Source organism: Neophocaena asiaeorientalis, unplaced genomic scaffold (genome assembly GCF_003031525.2).
Source record: "Neophocaena asiaeorientalis asiaeorientalis breed wild unplaced genomic scaffold, Neophocaena_asiaeorientalis_V1.1 scaffold67, whole genome shotgun sequence".
NCBI classification, from domain to species: Eukaryota; Metazoa; Chordata; class Mammalia; order Artiodactyla; family Phocoenidae; genus Neophocaena; species Neophocaena asiaeorientalis.
The window spans coordinates 10,965,648-10,981,186 of NW_020173731.1; the positions used below are offsets into that span (position 1 = coordinate 10,965,648).

At 42.9% G+C, this 15,539-nt stretch overlaps 1 protein-coding gene across 2 annotated transcripts; it reads left to right on the top strand.

Annotated features, from left to right (window-relative positions):
* Nucleotides 1-8,944: 8,944 nt before the first annotated feature.
* RAB29 (RAB29, member RAS oncogene family) lies at nucleotides 8,945-15,217 on the top strand. 2 transcript variants are annotated; one of them, XM_024751090.1, is made up of 5 exons: nucleotides 8,946-9,549; nucleotides 11,704-11,775; nucleotides 12,472-12,653; nucleotides 12,928-13,049; nucleotides 13,333-15,217. In XM_024751090.1, the coding sequence occupies exons 1-5, from the start codon at nucleotides 9,426-9,428 to the stop codon at nucleotides 13,442-13,444; spliced, it is 612 nt and encodes a 203-aa protein (XP_024606858.1). In that variant the 5' UTR covers nucleotides 8,946-9,425; the 3' UTR covers nucleotides 13,445-15,217. The 2 variants fall into 2 exon arrangements, with proteins under 2 accessions (XP_024606859.1, XP_024606858.1); XM_024751091.1 differs by lacking the exon at nucleotides 11,704-11,775 and having other exon boundaries at nucleotides 8,945-9,549.
* Nucleotides 15,218-15,539: the final 322 nt, after the last annotated feature.

Genomic DNA, 15,539 nt, shown 5'->3' on the forward strand with positions numbered 1-15,539 from the left:
ATTCAGTAACTGAGCAATCACAGTATAGTGCTGTTTAGTGCAGTATATGTTATTACATTATCTAAAGATAAAATATTTTAATATGACTCCCAAGAAAATATATGGCTTGATTAAAAAAATTTTTAAGGGCTTCCCTGGTGGCGCAGTGGTTGAGAGTCCGCCTGCCGATGCAGGGGACGCGGATTCGTGCCGCGTTCCGGGAAGACCCCACATGCCGCAGAGCGGCTGGGCCCGTGAGCCATGGCCGCTGAGCCTGCGCGTCCGGAGCCTGTGCTCCGCCACGGGAGAGGCCACAACAGTGAGAGGCCCGCGTACCGCAAACAAAAAAAAAACAAAAATAATTTTTTTTTAAAAGCTAGTAAGAAAACCAATTGCAGGGAGTTCCCTGGTGCCCTACTGGTTAGGATTCCCGGCTTTCACTGCTGTGGCCCGGGTTCAGTCCCTGGTCGGGGAACTGAGATCCTGCAAGCTGCGCGGCATGGCCAAAAAAAATCAAAAAAACAGAAACAAAATGCAGGAATGTGAGAACCGGTTGGCCAGAGAGAAAAAAAATCCTAAACATAATTTGAAAGACTTTATGGCTATATTCATGTTTAGTTAGGTTGGGTGGACTAATATTGTCTAGTTATTTATTGGTGTTTTCTTTTAAAAAGTTAAATGAAAATAATCCCAAATAAGTAAATATTATGTCATATTCAGAGGATAGTATACGTTCCTTATTTTGAACATACTAGAACAAATTTCTTATTTTGAACATTACAGAAATTATTTTCTCTTAGCTGCTATCAAAGAAATGTTGAGCAAGTAGATAGAAAACCTTGCTTTAAGGGAGCTCCAAATTGTGACCTGCCAGGGACACCCACGTTTATCCATCCTTGACTCTGCACAGACTATCACGTGTGTGACTTTCAAGTACATTACCAAGTTGTTGACTACCTCACAAATTACTCAGAAATCAAGTATGTATCTGGTTTTTAGGAGTTAGAAATCTGTGGGAAAAGTAACTAAGTCAAATATGAAATATTAACTAAGATTACCAGGCCAAAAATCAAACCAGCCTTCGATACAGGTTCAGGAAGGTGCAGGGGAGAGATGTCACCATTGCCTGAGGTATTCTCAGGGGACCCAATCCCAAGCCTGGAACACAGCCACTGATCCTCTCCCTTGGGACTCCCATGCTATGGAGGACAGAACAGCACATCACGTGCCCACCTAGGCTTCTACATTCTCTATCTTTTGCTTTGCTTAGCATCCAGGTTATCTTTTTCCTGTGTCAGGGTCAAAGATGGTGGCCAGAACCCTCTGGGATACCCCAGGGCCTCACTAGAATTCTCCTACTCCACCAGTGAGGCACAGCTGCCAGCTGCCTTCTCCAGTCAAGGCAGATTCTTATTTTTTGAGCTCAATGAGTAAGAGTCATCATGTCCACTTTTGGAATGAGGCAACTCTTAGAAAACATGCTGAGGATGCTATACTCTTCTGAGAAGTCACCCTACTTTCCTCACACAGCTTAATTTTAAATATAATAACAAGCACAAGCTTTAAAGGTAGACATAGGTTTGAATCCCAGCTTTCTCAGCTCTTTTGATCCCCAGTTGTCCCTTCTGTAGAATGGGACAGCAATGCCTTCTCTGTGGGGCTGTTGAGCACACAGAAGTTTCAATAAACAGAAGCTTTTATTATTATTATACAATGTTGATTAAGACGAGAAGAGAAATACTCAGAATATAGAGTTTGGGATGATATGAAGGAACTAGTGGATTGAGAAGTTAATAGACCCGGACCCACCCTGGATTCTGCTCATTAGTGCCGTGGGTGCAGTTGAAGTTGGACAAAGTTGTGCAGTGTGGCAGACCAGCCAGGTTCATAGGTCTCCGCTGGGTAAGTGCACTGTGACCCTGACCCGGCTTCATCTTCAGTGGCCCGAAAACTCATTCCCGTCCAGAAGTCATCTCAGGGAGGCTGACTTAGGCCCACAAACTCACAGAGGCCTGTGCGTAAGACCAGATGGTCAGTGGGCCTGACACACATGTAAGCCTGACCAGCACATCCCCTCCCTGGAAGGAAGCTACCCAGGAAAAAGGTGATCAGAAGGTACTCAGAGAGTTGGGAATCTTAACAGAGAAGTTTGTTTTATAACTTGAAAATATAATGGTGTCAGGCCTTGTTAGTCAGCTGCAGACTCTCCACAATAGGGACACCTGACAGACAGCCAGATATTCCCTTAAGACTAAGGTGTCTGCCAGACAGAAGCCAGAGATGTGTAGCCACCCTTCTCCTCTCAATGTCTCCTTTCTTTACTTCTAAGACTGACCAACTTCCCTTCAGATCAACACATTTCTTCTTTAGATATGTTCATACTCCAATCAATCTAGTCTGCTGCCTAGGAACCTCTCATTACATGTTGATTTTAGAGTTTAACACAGTATTTCCAAGTTCTTGGTGGAGGGGTGGGGGGTTGTCAGTGGGTAACTAAGGGTGGCCTATGGGTACAATAGTCTCTGGCTTGCTCCCCTCTTTCAGAGTTGAAAGGTCATAGAAAATTAGAATCATCTGTGTTAGAAGGGAATGCCTTCATTATATAGATGCGACTTTCTCAGTGACACGTCGTTGACAGTTGGGGCCACACACTCAGCTCTTTAAACCAAAAATTCTCCTCTACCCCTTTTCCTATCTTCTTTCCCTGGTTTTATTTGGGGTGGATGGGAGGGTATCCATGGAAGAAGGCAAATGTGGCAACACAAGCAGTAAGAACTAGGGTATAATGTTTTCCCTGGATACTCCCAGGCTCAAAGCTAGCTGCAGACTCTTGGGTACAAGCCCGCAGAGGAGTGATTGACACGTTGCCCTTTGAGCCCACCAGCCTCTCTCTAGAGGGTTTCCTAGGGCACCTTGCTGCGGAAACTTCTGACTGAATGCTTAGCTGGGTCACAGGCATTCCTGTGCTTCCGCTTCCTGTGCCCAAAGCAATCACCACAAAGTTATGATTACTTAAGTGAATCTGGAGTTTGGGGCTTAGGGACAGCTGCAGCCCCATGGCCTGACCCTTCTCTGGGTCCATCCCTCCCATCCGTGCTCCTGGGCCACTTGCTGTATCACTTCAGTCTCCATTTCATGTTACAAAGCATTTTTCCACCTTCTTCCTAGCACAGGGGTGGAGGCTATGGAGATTATATAAACTTTCTCTTTTTTTTTTTTTTTTTTTTTTTGCCACGCAGTGCAGCTTGCAGGATCTCTTAGTTCCCCAACCAGGGACTGAACACAGGCCACAGCAGTGAGAGTGCCAAGTCCTAACCACTGGATCACCAGGGAATTCCCTAAACTCTTTCTCTTCTATTTGAAGTCAAGCTCCCAAGTTCTTAGGCGATTTCCTAGTGCTGGGTCACTTCTTTAATAAATATTTATTGAAATCATATGGTAGTCATCACCAACCTGAAATTAGTGATGTAATAAGCTATACACCACCTCCTTTAGGTAGGGCTCTTGCCAAAAACGTTTTTCCAGAATCTAATCTTGAGAAAATAATCAGACAACCCAGAATATGGATTGACAACCCAGACTCTCTACAATACAACTCTTTAAAAAGAAAGTCAGTGTTATGAAAAGCAAAAAAAATGGCAAGGGATTACTGTAGATTAAAGCTCTCCAATAGAACCGTCAGTGATAAGGAAAACAGTCCACATCTGAGCTGTTCAATATAGTGGCCACTATTACATGTGGCAACTGAGCACTTGAAATGTGGCCAGTGTGACTGATGAGCCGATTTTAAATTTATTTAATTTCCATTAATTTGAATATAAATAACCACGTATGGCTACTGGCTCCTGTATTGGACACAGCATAGTTCTACATTAAAAAAAGACTGAAGAAACAAAACGACCAAATGCAATGCATGAGCTTTTATTGGATCCTGGATCAGAGGAAGGGAAGTGAGGAAAAAATATTTCAAGGGATATAGATAAATGTAAATTTTTTATGATATTATTGAGCTAAAGTTAATTTTTTTAGGTGTGATAAGCGTAATGGTATTGTTACCGAGTCCGAGCTCCTACTGCTTGCCGCACAACAGGCCAATAAGTGGAGAGCTGAGTTCTTGGGGCACGGAATAGCGACTATATTTGGAAAGCCAGATGACCAAGAAGATGATGGACTAGTGTTCCAAAGAACCACCTTACCCTAGTTAGAATTCAGGCTTCTTTTATACTAACAGAGAAAGTGGTGTGGTTGGTTGTTGAAATGTCTTGGTGTTGGTGATGTAATCCTTTGTGCTTGCAGCTGTCCACATAGGTCAGATCACCATGTTTCTATAAACCTCCAACAGGACAAATGTTATTCTCTGTTCTGCAACTTTTTATCTCTATATGAACGGAAAAGTGTTATACTTACTTTTAAAGGTCAGAGCCTGGACTTCCCTGGTGGCAGAAGTGGTTAAGAATCTGCCTGCCAACGCAGGGGACACGGGTTCAAGCTCTGGTCCGCGAAGATCCCACATGTCACGGAGCAAATAAGCTCGTGCGCCACAACTACAGAGCCTGTGTGTGCTCTAGAGCCCGCGAGCCACAACTATTGAGCCCACGTGCCGCAACTACTAAAGCCCATGTGCCTAGAGCCCGTGCTGTGCGACAAGAGAAGCCACTGCAATGAGAAGCCCACGCACCACAACTAGAGAAAGCCTGCACACAGCAACGAAGACCCAATGCAGCCAAAAATAAATAAATAAATTTATTTTTAAAATAAATAAATAAAGGTCTGAGCCTTGAGAATGCACTATCCTGTATATTTCAGGTGATAGGCAACATTCTTAACTTACAGCAGAAGTAACAGAATACAAAGGTTAAAGTAAAAGAAACAGATCTAATATGGAGTCAGATTTGTTCTTCCTTATACAGTATTTTGGTTTTATAGGAGAATTTAATTATTAGGGCCTATGTACTAAAGTATTTAGGGATGAAGTATGTGCTACTTACTTTCAAAAGGTTTGATATGTATACACAAAGAGACAAAGCAGATGAGGCAAAATGTCAGTAATTGAAAATCCAGCTTTAGGACATACTGATATACATTATATTCTTCTTTTAACATTTCTATGGGTTTGAAATTAAAAAAAAAAAAAAGGTGGGAAGTAAAAAGGAGAGAGGCAGGCACCAACAGGAAGTGTGATAGTAACAGAGCAAGGCTGACCACTTCCCCAGCTTCCAAAAAGCTGTGTTCCAAACATGTACATGTAAATCTGTTGTTGGCACTCTGAATGTGCTTTCCCTCTCTCTTATTTATGACTGTCTATCTGGGAGACTGAAGCTTACTATCGAAGAAATACAATACCCCTACCCCCACCAAAGGAATTGTCACTCCTTTAATAGAAACTCTGTGACTTGGGGGGATACCAGGAACTTGCTAATCTTCCCTCTTAAATCCTCACTCTTCACACTTCTGATTTGGCAAACTTAAAGTAGCTCCTCTTACAGACAACCGGGGCCAAAGCCAAAATTTTGTATTTGAAATGCTTGTTTACTTTGCAATGTACTATTTGCATATAAGTTAAATAATTTTAAATTGGTGACACAGTTAAAGGAACACAGATCAAACCGATTGTAAATGCTCCAGGTGATGAATAAGGGCTGCAATAATAAGGGAAATATTCCTAAATCGGTTGATGCATAAGTCAGGCTTTAAAGCAGCATTTCTCAAAGTGGAATCTGGTCTGGGTATCACCTCAGTACTTGACAAAAAGGCAGATTCCCCTGGGTCCTACCACAGCCCTGCAGAGTCAGAATGTTCATATTTAACAAGCATCCCCAAGTAATTCTTATGCACACTAAAGTTTGAGAACCCAAAGTATGGTAAGATTTAGGTGTGTGAAAAGAAGCCTGAAGGGTATTCTGATAGGTGAAGCACCCTGAGCGAAGATACAAAGTAAAAAATGAAATTGGGCTTTTAAAGAGCAGAAGGAACATCACCTTTTGGAAGGGGAAGATTCCCGTTTGAGATCAGGTGAGATAGAGTTGTTAGGTAGGGTGGGGCTTTGGACACCAATTCAGGAAGGTTGGACAATTTTTGGATAATTGGTAGACAATGAAGGAACAATGATGTTTTAGGAAAATCATCCTGGCTGGTTGTACAGGATGCACTGAAGATTTTAAAACACTAAAATCAGGGAGATCAATAAACAGGTTTCTGAAGATGATCCAGGTGCGAATAATGAAAGCCTGAACATGCAAGTGACACTGGATACAAAGCATAAAGGATGGGTGGGAGAAATGTCTTTGAAGGAAGTATCAGTAGGATGTGGTGACTGACTTTTTAAAAGGGAGGGGCTGTAGAGGAATGTGTGTAAGAGGAAATATTAATAATGCTCACTACTGCACACTACTATATATAAAATAGATAACTAATAAGGACCTACTGTATAGCACAGGGAACTCTACTCAATACTCTGTAATGACCTATATGGGAAAAGAATCTAAAGAAGAGTAGATATGTGTATATGTATAACTGATTCACTTTGCTGTGCACCTGAAACTAACACAACACTGTAAATCAACTATACTCCAATAAAATTTTTTTTAAATGCTCAAGGTCTACAAGCAAAAACAAAAACCTAATAACATAGTTTTAAAATTGGCTAAGGAGTTGAATAGATTTTTCTCCAAAGAAGACATACAAATGGCCAAAAAATACATGAAAAAACATTGAATGTCACTAATCATCAGGGAAATACAAATCAAAACCACAATGAGATATCACTTCCCACCTATCAGGATGGCTATTATTAAAAAAAAAAAAAGACAACAAGTGTTGGCGAGGATGTGGAGAAATTGGAACCCTTGTACACTGTTGGTTGGAATGCAAAATGTTGCAGCCACTATGGAAAACAGTATGAAGTTTCCTCAAAAAACTAAAAATAGAACTATCATATGATCCAACAATCCTATTTCTGGGAATTTATCCAAGAGAATTGAAATCAGGATCTCAAAGAGATGTTGGCACTTCCATGTTCATTGCAGCACTATTTACAATAGCCAGGATAAGGAAGCAACCTAAATGTCTATCAAATGATGAGTTTAAAAAGTAGTATATGCATACAATAGAATATTATTCAGCCATTACAAAGAAGGAAATTCTGCAATAAGCGACAACATAGATGAACCTTAAAAACATTATGCTAAGTGTAATACCCAAGTCACAGAAAGACAACTACTGCATGATTCCACTCATACGAGGTATCTAAAATAGTCAAATTTATAGAGTCAAAGAGTGGAAGAAATAGTGGTTGCTAAGAGCTCGGGGGAGGGGGAAATGGGGAGTTACTAATCAATGGGCTTAAGGTTCAGGTAAGCAAGATGAATAAATTCTAGAGATCTGCTGTACAACACTGTACCTCTCTTGCACACTTAAAATTTTGTATTTTTTGTATTGTATTGAATACTTTAAAACTTAAGAGGTAGATCTCATGTTAAGTGTTCCTACCACAATAAAATAAAAATGTTCAGGTCTGAAGCCTGAGTGAAAGGAAGAAATGATGAGGCCAGTGACAGAAATAGCTGTTTTTGTGGTGATGCAGTGAGAGGGAGGCTCTGGCAGGACAGCCAAATGGAGGCACCCTTATAGCAGTTGAACAGAACTGATTGGAGATAAAGATATAAATAAAATTTAGACAAAGAGAAATTTGAAGCCAAGGCAATTCACTAAAGTAAAAAGTTTAAAGAATGATCAGCTCAAGGACCAAGACTTAAGCCTTAGGAAATTCTTAGGGAGTGATGGGATGGAAGGAAACCATGAAAGAAAAAGGCGATCATCACAGAAGTAGGAGGATAAACAAGAAAAAGTGTCACAGAAGCCACGTGAGAAACAAATTTCAAGGAGTGTTCAACTATGTTAAAGCCAATGGGAATTGAGAAAAGACCATTGGAAAGGGAACTGAGACATTCGGAAAAGATGAGTAGCCTAGCCTGAACTTCCTTACCTGGGTAACAAATATTTTGGGCTAAATACATTCATTGTGAACCGTGCTGATGTTCTCTCCTCACAGAATGTAAGAGGTAGCCTATCAAGAGATCTAACCAGGGCTGTTTTCCCATTGCCCTGTTGCTTTTACTTCTATTCCTGGGGAAAGTATAGAAAATGGAACTTATTTTCTTCGCCGTGAAGCTCATGTCCCCTTAACTGCTACCTAAAGGGCAGGCAGGTCAGAAAAGTTACAGGCTAAAAAATTAAAAGTATTTGCAAAACTGTAGTTTAATCGTTATTCATGAGCAACAGCAACAACTGGAGGAGGGCTGCCAGTGTACTCCAATTAGCTTCCAGCCCAAATGATGTGATGACTAGAGATTGTGGAAGTGAGGATGAGGAACCGTCTGTTGTTTTCTATCTTTACTGCAGTAGCTAGTTATTAAATATTAATAACTAACATTTAACGACATGGGTTTTCCTAAGAGTCAGCCTTTTAATCTGTCCTTGAATTTGACTGATATTGGGTCTTTAGGGGAAAATATAAGAGCTAGGCTTCATCATGTTCACAAGATCCTGGATATGTCCATCCAACTGAAAGAATAGGAAATAGATTTGGAGCATGAGGGATGAGGCTTGAGCTTTTATTAGTGGAATAATGTATGGCATCTATGGAATAATTTTTAATCTTAGCTCCATAAAACTTTTAAAGATAGTGAGAAATCTATCTGGGGACGGATTTAGGCAGGTGAAATCATGTCGAACAAATCGCTTCTGAAGGATCTTCTCTATTCCAGAATTATTTTAAAATAAGATTCCAAACGGTTGAAACGATTTGAAACTTTGCGTAGTTTTTTAAAAAAGAAAAATAGTGCATTAACTACACTTCCCAGGAGGCCAGGCGGGCGAGTCTCCTCACTCGCCTACTTCTCTTCACCGCGAGGTAAGATGGGAAATGTAGTGCCCCAAGCAACGCTGCACGTGACGCACGCGGAGGAAGGCGAGAGGACTGCGCCGCCTGGTGCGGTATGGGGTCTGGGGAGTCTAGTTGTGAACGTCTTTTTCCCCAGAATTTGGTTTTTGCAGTGCGGGGAGGGCCCCCATCTTCTCCCTGACCGTGAAATGAGCTGGCCCGGGTTCATATGCCCGCCGGAGCAGCTCCGGGGAAGTCCCGGTGGGTGAGACACCGTGGTGCCTCATCCAGTTTCTCGGTAGCCGGGCGGGGAGCGGGAGAAGGTGAGAACAGCGGGGGGCTAGCAGCTTGCGCCCTGCGCCCCACCCAGGCTGCGGCCGCCCGGGGAGGAAGCGCGTATAGGTTGAGTGCGAAGTTTCCTTTTTTGCTTTCTCGTCAGAGAAGCCCCAACGGGCGGTTCGGCGGGAATGCCAAACTTCAATTTGAGCGGGGTCGCGAGCCAAAGGGTTTAAAATAAGTTACTCCCCCCACTTCCCGCCGCCGTATAACGTCCATCCCGCTAGCCATGGGCAGCCGCGATCACCTGTTCAAAGTGCTGGTGGTGGGGGACGCCGCAGTGGGCAAGACGTCCTTGGTGCAGCGATATTCCCAGGACAGCTTCAGCAAACACTACAAGTCCACGGTGGGAGGTGAGACGTCGCTGCGGGGGCGGTAGACGAGAAGCCGGGATCACGGGACTTGAGCCGCGGACTCAAGTGGGGTGGGGAACGGAGGATTTGGTGCCTTTGGGTCCTTCCCCGGGCCTGGAAATAGGTGTCTGGGATCCTGAAGGGAGGCATGCTGGTGTTTGATTTTCATGCTTCTCTTGGGTTTCCCCCAATTAAGTTTTCCCAGCCTGAGCTGATTGTCTGGAAAGAGAGCAAAACTGTGACGATGGGAAATGAGGGCGGGTGGATGAGAAAATGAGCGATTGCTGCGTGTCGCTAGGGAACTCAAGTCTCCTCCTGCAGCCTTCCTAGCGGTCACAGGCACATCTCTGCGATCAGCAGAAGCAGCTGAGACCCTCTGGAGCGCCTGGTTAGGTACCAGTTGGGGCTGTTGTCCTGCCTGTCACGGGAGTTACAGACAGCTGTTGAAGGAACAGAAAGGTGTTTAACCTGGCCTCATGGAGCCTAGCTTTGTTACGGAAATACCTGCATGGGAGGGCCCCTTGGCCACACAATCAGATGCTTATCAGGGCTGAAGAGCTGTGTGTTTTTTGTCCATCGATTGCTTAAATAAAGACTAGGAATTCTTCCTAGTGTAAAATATACCACTTTTCTGACCTATCTTCCCCCCAACACACACACCCCTTTTTCTCTCAAACTGGGGAGATGAAGGAGGCAGGGAAGACCAAGAGTTAATTCCTTTCTTTCCAGTTTGGCCTTTGGACTCAACTGTCTTTTCAGAAGTAGAAAAATGCCTTCTAATTAGAAGTTTAGATGGGAAGAGCTGGTGAAGAGGGAAAGTAACAAACATTTATTTATCTCCATTAAAAGAACATTTTTTAAGGAAAAAAAATTGCAGTAATGTAAGTTTTGAAATTGTGTGTTAGTGTTCATTCTGGAATTTTTTAAAATTAACATGCATTTACATTTGCAGTTAAAACACCCTCCTTAAGAATATTCATCAAGGGCTTCCCTGGTGGCGCAGTGGTTGAGAGTCCGCCTGCCGATGCAGGGGACACGGGTTCGTGCCCGGTCCGGGAAGATCCCACACGCCGCGGAGCGGCTGGGCCCGTGAGCCATGGCCGCTGAGCCTGCGCGTCTGGAGCCTGTGCTCCGCAGTGGGAGAGGCCACAACAGTGAGAGGTCCGCGTACCGCAAAAAAAAAAAAAAGAACGTTCATCAAAATTAAGGGTTTAAAGTTACAAACAAACAAAAGTTTCAAAGGTTGTTTCCTGACCATTCTGCCCCACACTGCTCAATAATATGAGGGTCCCTATTTCATGGATTTGGTTTAAAAGTATCCCACTAATTTTTAGCAATTGTTGTAGTTTTCCTTTAGTAGAGAATATAATTGACTGGCTAATTTTTTGTTCAGTGTTTATTCTTAATTTTTCCTAGCTTTTATTTCTGTCATAGACGTGGAGAAATGTATTTCCAAATCTCAGAAATTATCCTGTTGCTGTCCTTATCAAAAGCTCTCCCCCGCAGCCTTAAGTCATGGACTCAGCATCTACAGATGTGGCAGTAGATTCCAGCACTGCTCTTAAGCATCATCCATGGAGTATCTTCTTCCTGGTGAATCCTCTGGGACCTTTTCACTTTATCCCATTCCTGCCCAAGATAATTCCTACGGCCTTATGGAGAATGTAGAATTCCCTGAGGGTGTGTTTTTCTCATAATACAGTTGGACTAGAAACCAACACTGAAATGTGGAAGATGCAAAAGCCAACCCACTTACCTCATTTCCCTCTTCTACCCCATCATCCCTTCCCTGAGAAAACCCCCTAAATCTCCCAGAAACTGTTTAACCTGAGATTAGGAGTTGTTTTTATAATTACTCCCATCCTCCTATCCCCAGCCTTAGAGACAAGTAGGATCAAATACATTGGTTTGATGAGAGAGTAAAAGCTGGAGATGCCTTCGGAGATGCATGTGAATTACCTGTCCCACACTTAATACATGAGTGTGGGCTCATCTCAGTCCATTGAGGGCTTAAAAGTAACCAAACAAATAAAGAATGAATGAATGAATGGGATTGGAGTTGTGTGTCTCTAGGGTTGTAATTGCGTATTTGATATGACTTTGTGGATTTTTTAAGGTAAATTTAATTCAAGTATATTATACATAAATTTTCAGTGGATTTTGCTCTGAAGGTTCTCCAGTGGTCTGACTCAGAGATGGTGCGCCTCCAGCTGTGGGATATTGCAGGTAGGATGGATAAGACTGGACAAGAACAAGGAAGACATTTTGGTTTAACCAACAAGCTCTCAGAGAAAAAGTGGGACAGGGAGACCAGAAGTTTTTTCCTAAAGCTGGAATGATTGAACTGCTCTGAGGACATATAAGCTGAATAGATGTAGAGCTTTTGTAGATGTTTTCTGTAGATGTTTTGCCCTGAATAAATGTAGAGCAGTCTCTGTGTCGGTGAGGGTCTGGCAAAGTAGTGAACTGTCCAGACTGTAGGTAGATGCTCCCACAGCAGGGGGAGGGGGTGCTCTTTCTAGGTTTTCAGCTGACCTTGGTGAGAAACAAGAAAAGAGAAGACAATAATAATAATAGCTAATCCTTATTTATTACGTGCCAAGCACTTTTCTGAGCATTTTAGATTCACTGACTCATTATTAATCCTTACAACTATCCTATGATAAAAAGCGACTGCTTGCTTCCCCACTTTACAGATGCTCAGTCTGAAGCACCGAAAGCTTGACTTGTCTGAAGTCACATAGATAGTAAATGACAGAGCAGGGGTTTGGAATTGGGTGATCTGGGCGCAGAATCTGGACTCACCCACTACGCATACTGCCCTCTTTCCCACAATGAAGATGGAAAGGGCAGGGTGTCAGGGAGGGTTCCAAGGCTGGCTCTCAGGATCACCTTCTCAAGAACCGTCTCCTTACTTCCCAGGGCAGGAGCGCTTCACCTCTATGACCCGACTTTACTATCGGGATGCCTCTGCCTGTGTTATTATGTTTGATGTTACCAATGCCACTACCTTCAGCAACAGCCAAAGATGGAAACAGGACCTGGACAGCAAGCTCACACTGCCTAATGGAGAGCCGGTGCCCTGCCTGCTCTTAGCCAACAAGGTATGTGGTCGATCTTGGAAAATGGCCCCCGGCCTCAATCCGTGGTCAGAGAGTAAGCGTGTCTAAAATGCACTCTGATTGTGGGTATCCACTTGCCCTTCTCTACCTCCTTTCAAGAGATGTTGAGACTTTCTTTGGGAAGAATGTTGGCTGTAGATTTCAGATGTTGCTGTTCTAGCCATGGGTGGAACTGTTTTAAATCCACACGTATCTGAGCAATGTTTCTATTCCCAGGAAGTTTATGGTGTTGCCTTTTATTTATTTTCTTTGCCAGTGTGATCTGTCCCCTTGGGCAGTGAGCCGAGACCAGGTTGACCGGTTCAGTAAAGAGAATGGTTTCACAGGTTGGACAGAAACATCAGTCAAGGAGAACAAAAATATTAATGAGGCCATGAGGTGAGTAGCTCATACTGTTCTAGGGATAGGCACACAGATTTACCCATCTTCCACTGCAGCCCCTTGGCCCTTCTTTCCTTGTTTCTGAGCAAACAAGAACAGACTGAGCCACTGGAATGCCAGCTCCTGAAGGTCAGGGATGCTGTCTTCTCTCCTGAGATAACTGGGGACAAAGGGGCATTTAAACCTTGTGGCTTTACTGAGTGCCATCTGGTGACAAGACAGATAATATCTGCCGTTTCTCCATCCAGCTTCTCAGGCTTGTTTTTTATTTGTTTTTTAGAGTCCTCATTGAGAAGATGATGAGCAATTCCAGAGAAGATATGTCTTTGTCCACCCAAGGGAACTACATCAACCTGCAGACCAAGCCCTCTTCCAGCTGGGCCTGCTGCTAGTAGCGTTTGGCTTGTTTTCCCTCCCAGTTCTAGGAGATCCTTCTCTTCCCTTGGTTGCCCACCCAGCAGTTTTACTAAGTACATTTGAACTGTCTGCTGCTGACGGTCCAGTAAGGAGGGCCATCATCACTAAGAAAAGACACGTGGGACCCATGGGCATTTCTGCTGCCTCTGCTGCAAGTTGCCTGTCACTTGCTGCTGGCTCACGGGGCCCAGTCAGTGCCTTCTGTCCAAAAGAGATCATCTCATCTCTCAATTTGTGATCTGGGATTTTGTGGGAAGGATTAGAAGTCAGCATCTGTGTTTTACGGATCATAATTCTCACCTACTTTTGAGCATATTTTTCCATTTAATGTATATTGATATCTCAATCTGATAGGACTTCAGACTGCGAGGAAAATGAGATCAAAGGTCATTTCCCAAATTCCTTGTTGATCATTGCTTTCAGATTCTTTCTGTCTTGGGCTTTGAATTTAAACACCTGATTCTGAGATACAGGAGAAGTGGGGCTGGATATCTATGGGTTTAGGGCTACTGGAGGTAAACCAAAAGTCACGTCACTATTTCTTTAAGCTTCTCAAGTCATATTAGCTTTCTTTTGTCTTGGTTTTAAAAATAGTTAACCTTTTAAATGATCTGTCTTTGGTTAGAGCGATTCTTTCCCCCCAAAATTAATTCTCACTTTAAGGTTTTCTAGTGTCTCTCTCCCAGTGGGATGGGGACAGGGTTTGCAGGTTGATGTCTTGCCATGTAATGCTGCAAGTGACATCAGTTGGCCGTGGTACCCTGAACAAGTCTATTCCTCACAGCTCTGGGCGTCTGAATGGAAGAAGAGGGTCAGGTTAACAGAATAAAATCCTATGGGGCAACTTGCTTAGGAGCACTTTGGGTGTCTAGCACTTAACAGCCATAGAAAATAAATATTATAAAATAAATAGCACTTAACAGCCATAGAAAATAAATATTATGTATAGAATAAATATTATGTATAGCCTGGGGATGGAGAGTAGATAGACAGAAAATCATTAGATAATTTAAGTGCTAAGTTGGGTGGAGTTTTTAGTATCAAATCACTTCTAGACAGTTTAATTTGTTAAATTCTCACAGGATGGTGATTTATAACCTGCCCAAAGTTATGAATATTCTTAGTGAGCTCAGGCTTAGAGCTCTTTGAGAGACACTTACCTAAATAAGTGTTCTAAGTCAGTGGTTCCCAAATCTGACTAATGAGAACCATCTGGGAAGTTTGTTTAACGATTTTAAAATAAAATGTTTTAAGATTTCTGTTTCCCAACCTCAAACCTACTGAACCAAAATGTCCAGGGATGAAGCTTGGGGATTTGTTGTTGTTGTTTTTCAGAGTTTCCCAGGCAATTCTGATCAGCCCAGTTTGGAAACCCTTGCTGGAGAACGTGGTAAAGATGCAGAGACCCAGGCCTTCCCTGGGCTTCTGTAGGCTCCATTAATTCTCCAGGTGATTTTGACACACACCAGACTTTGAAAAGCACTGTCCTAAGAGATCAGAGGCCAAATATCAGAGCCTTCGGTGGTTTGTTTGTTTTTAATGCCAGTTGTTATAAATTTTGCACAATCTTCTGAGACCTTCAGGTTCTCTTTTGTATTACTCTTTCCAGGTAGGTTTTTTATTACAATGATTCTGAAAATAATAGTGGAATAATAAGTTCTCTATGAAAATAAAATTGACTTTTATTCACTGGTTTGAACCCCTGAAAAATCACAAATAAATGGGAAATAAGTATTGTATTGATAGTAGTTATTGGCCTTCAATGTGACTTTGTTATTTTATACTGATAGAGTATTGTGGAAATGGAGACTTTAATTTTTAGATACCTTCTTTAAAAATGAAGGTTATTTTTTAAATACCTTCTTTAGAAATGAAGGTAAGGGCTTCCCTGGTGGCGCAGTGGTTGAGAGTCCGCCTGCCGATGCAGGGGACACGGGTTCGTGCCCCGGTCCGGGAAGATCCCACATGCCGCGGAGTGGCTGGGCCCGTGAGCCATGGCCGCTGAGCCTGCGCGTCCGGAGCCTGTGCTCCACAACGGGAGAGGCCACAACAGTGAGAGGCCCGCGTACT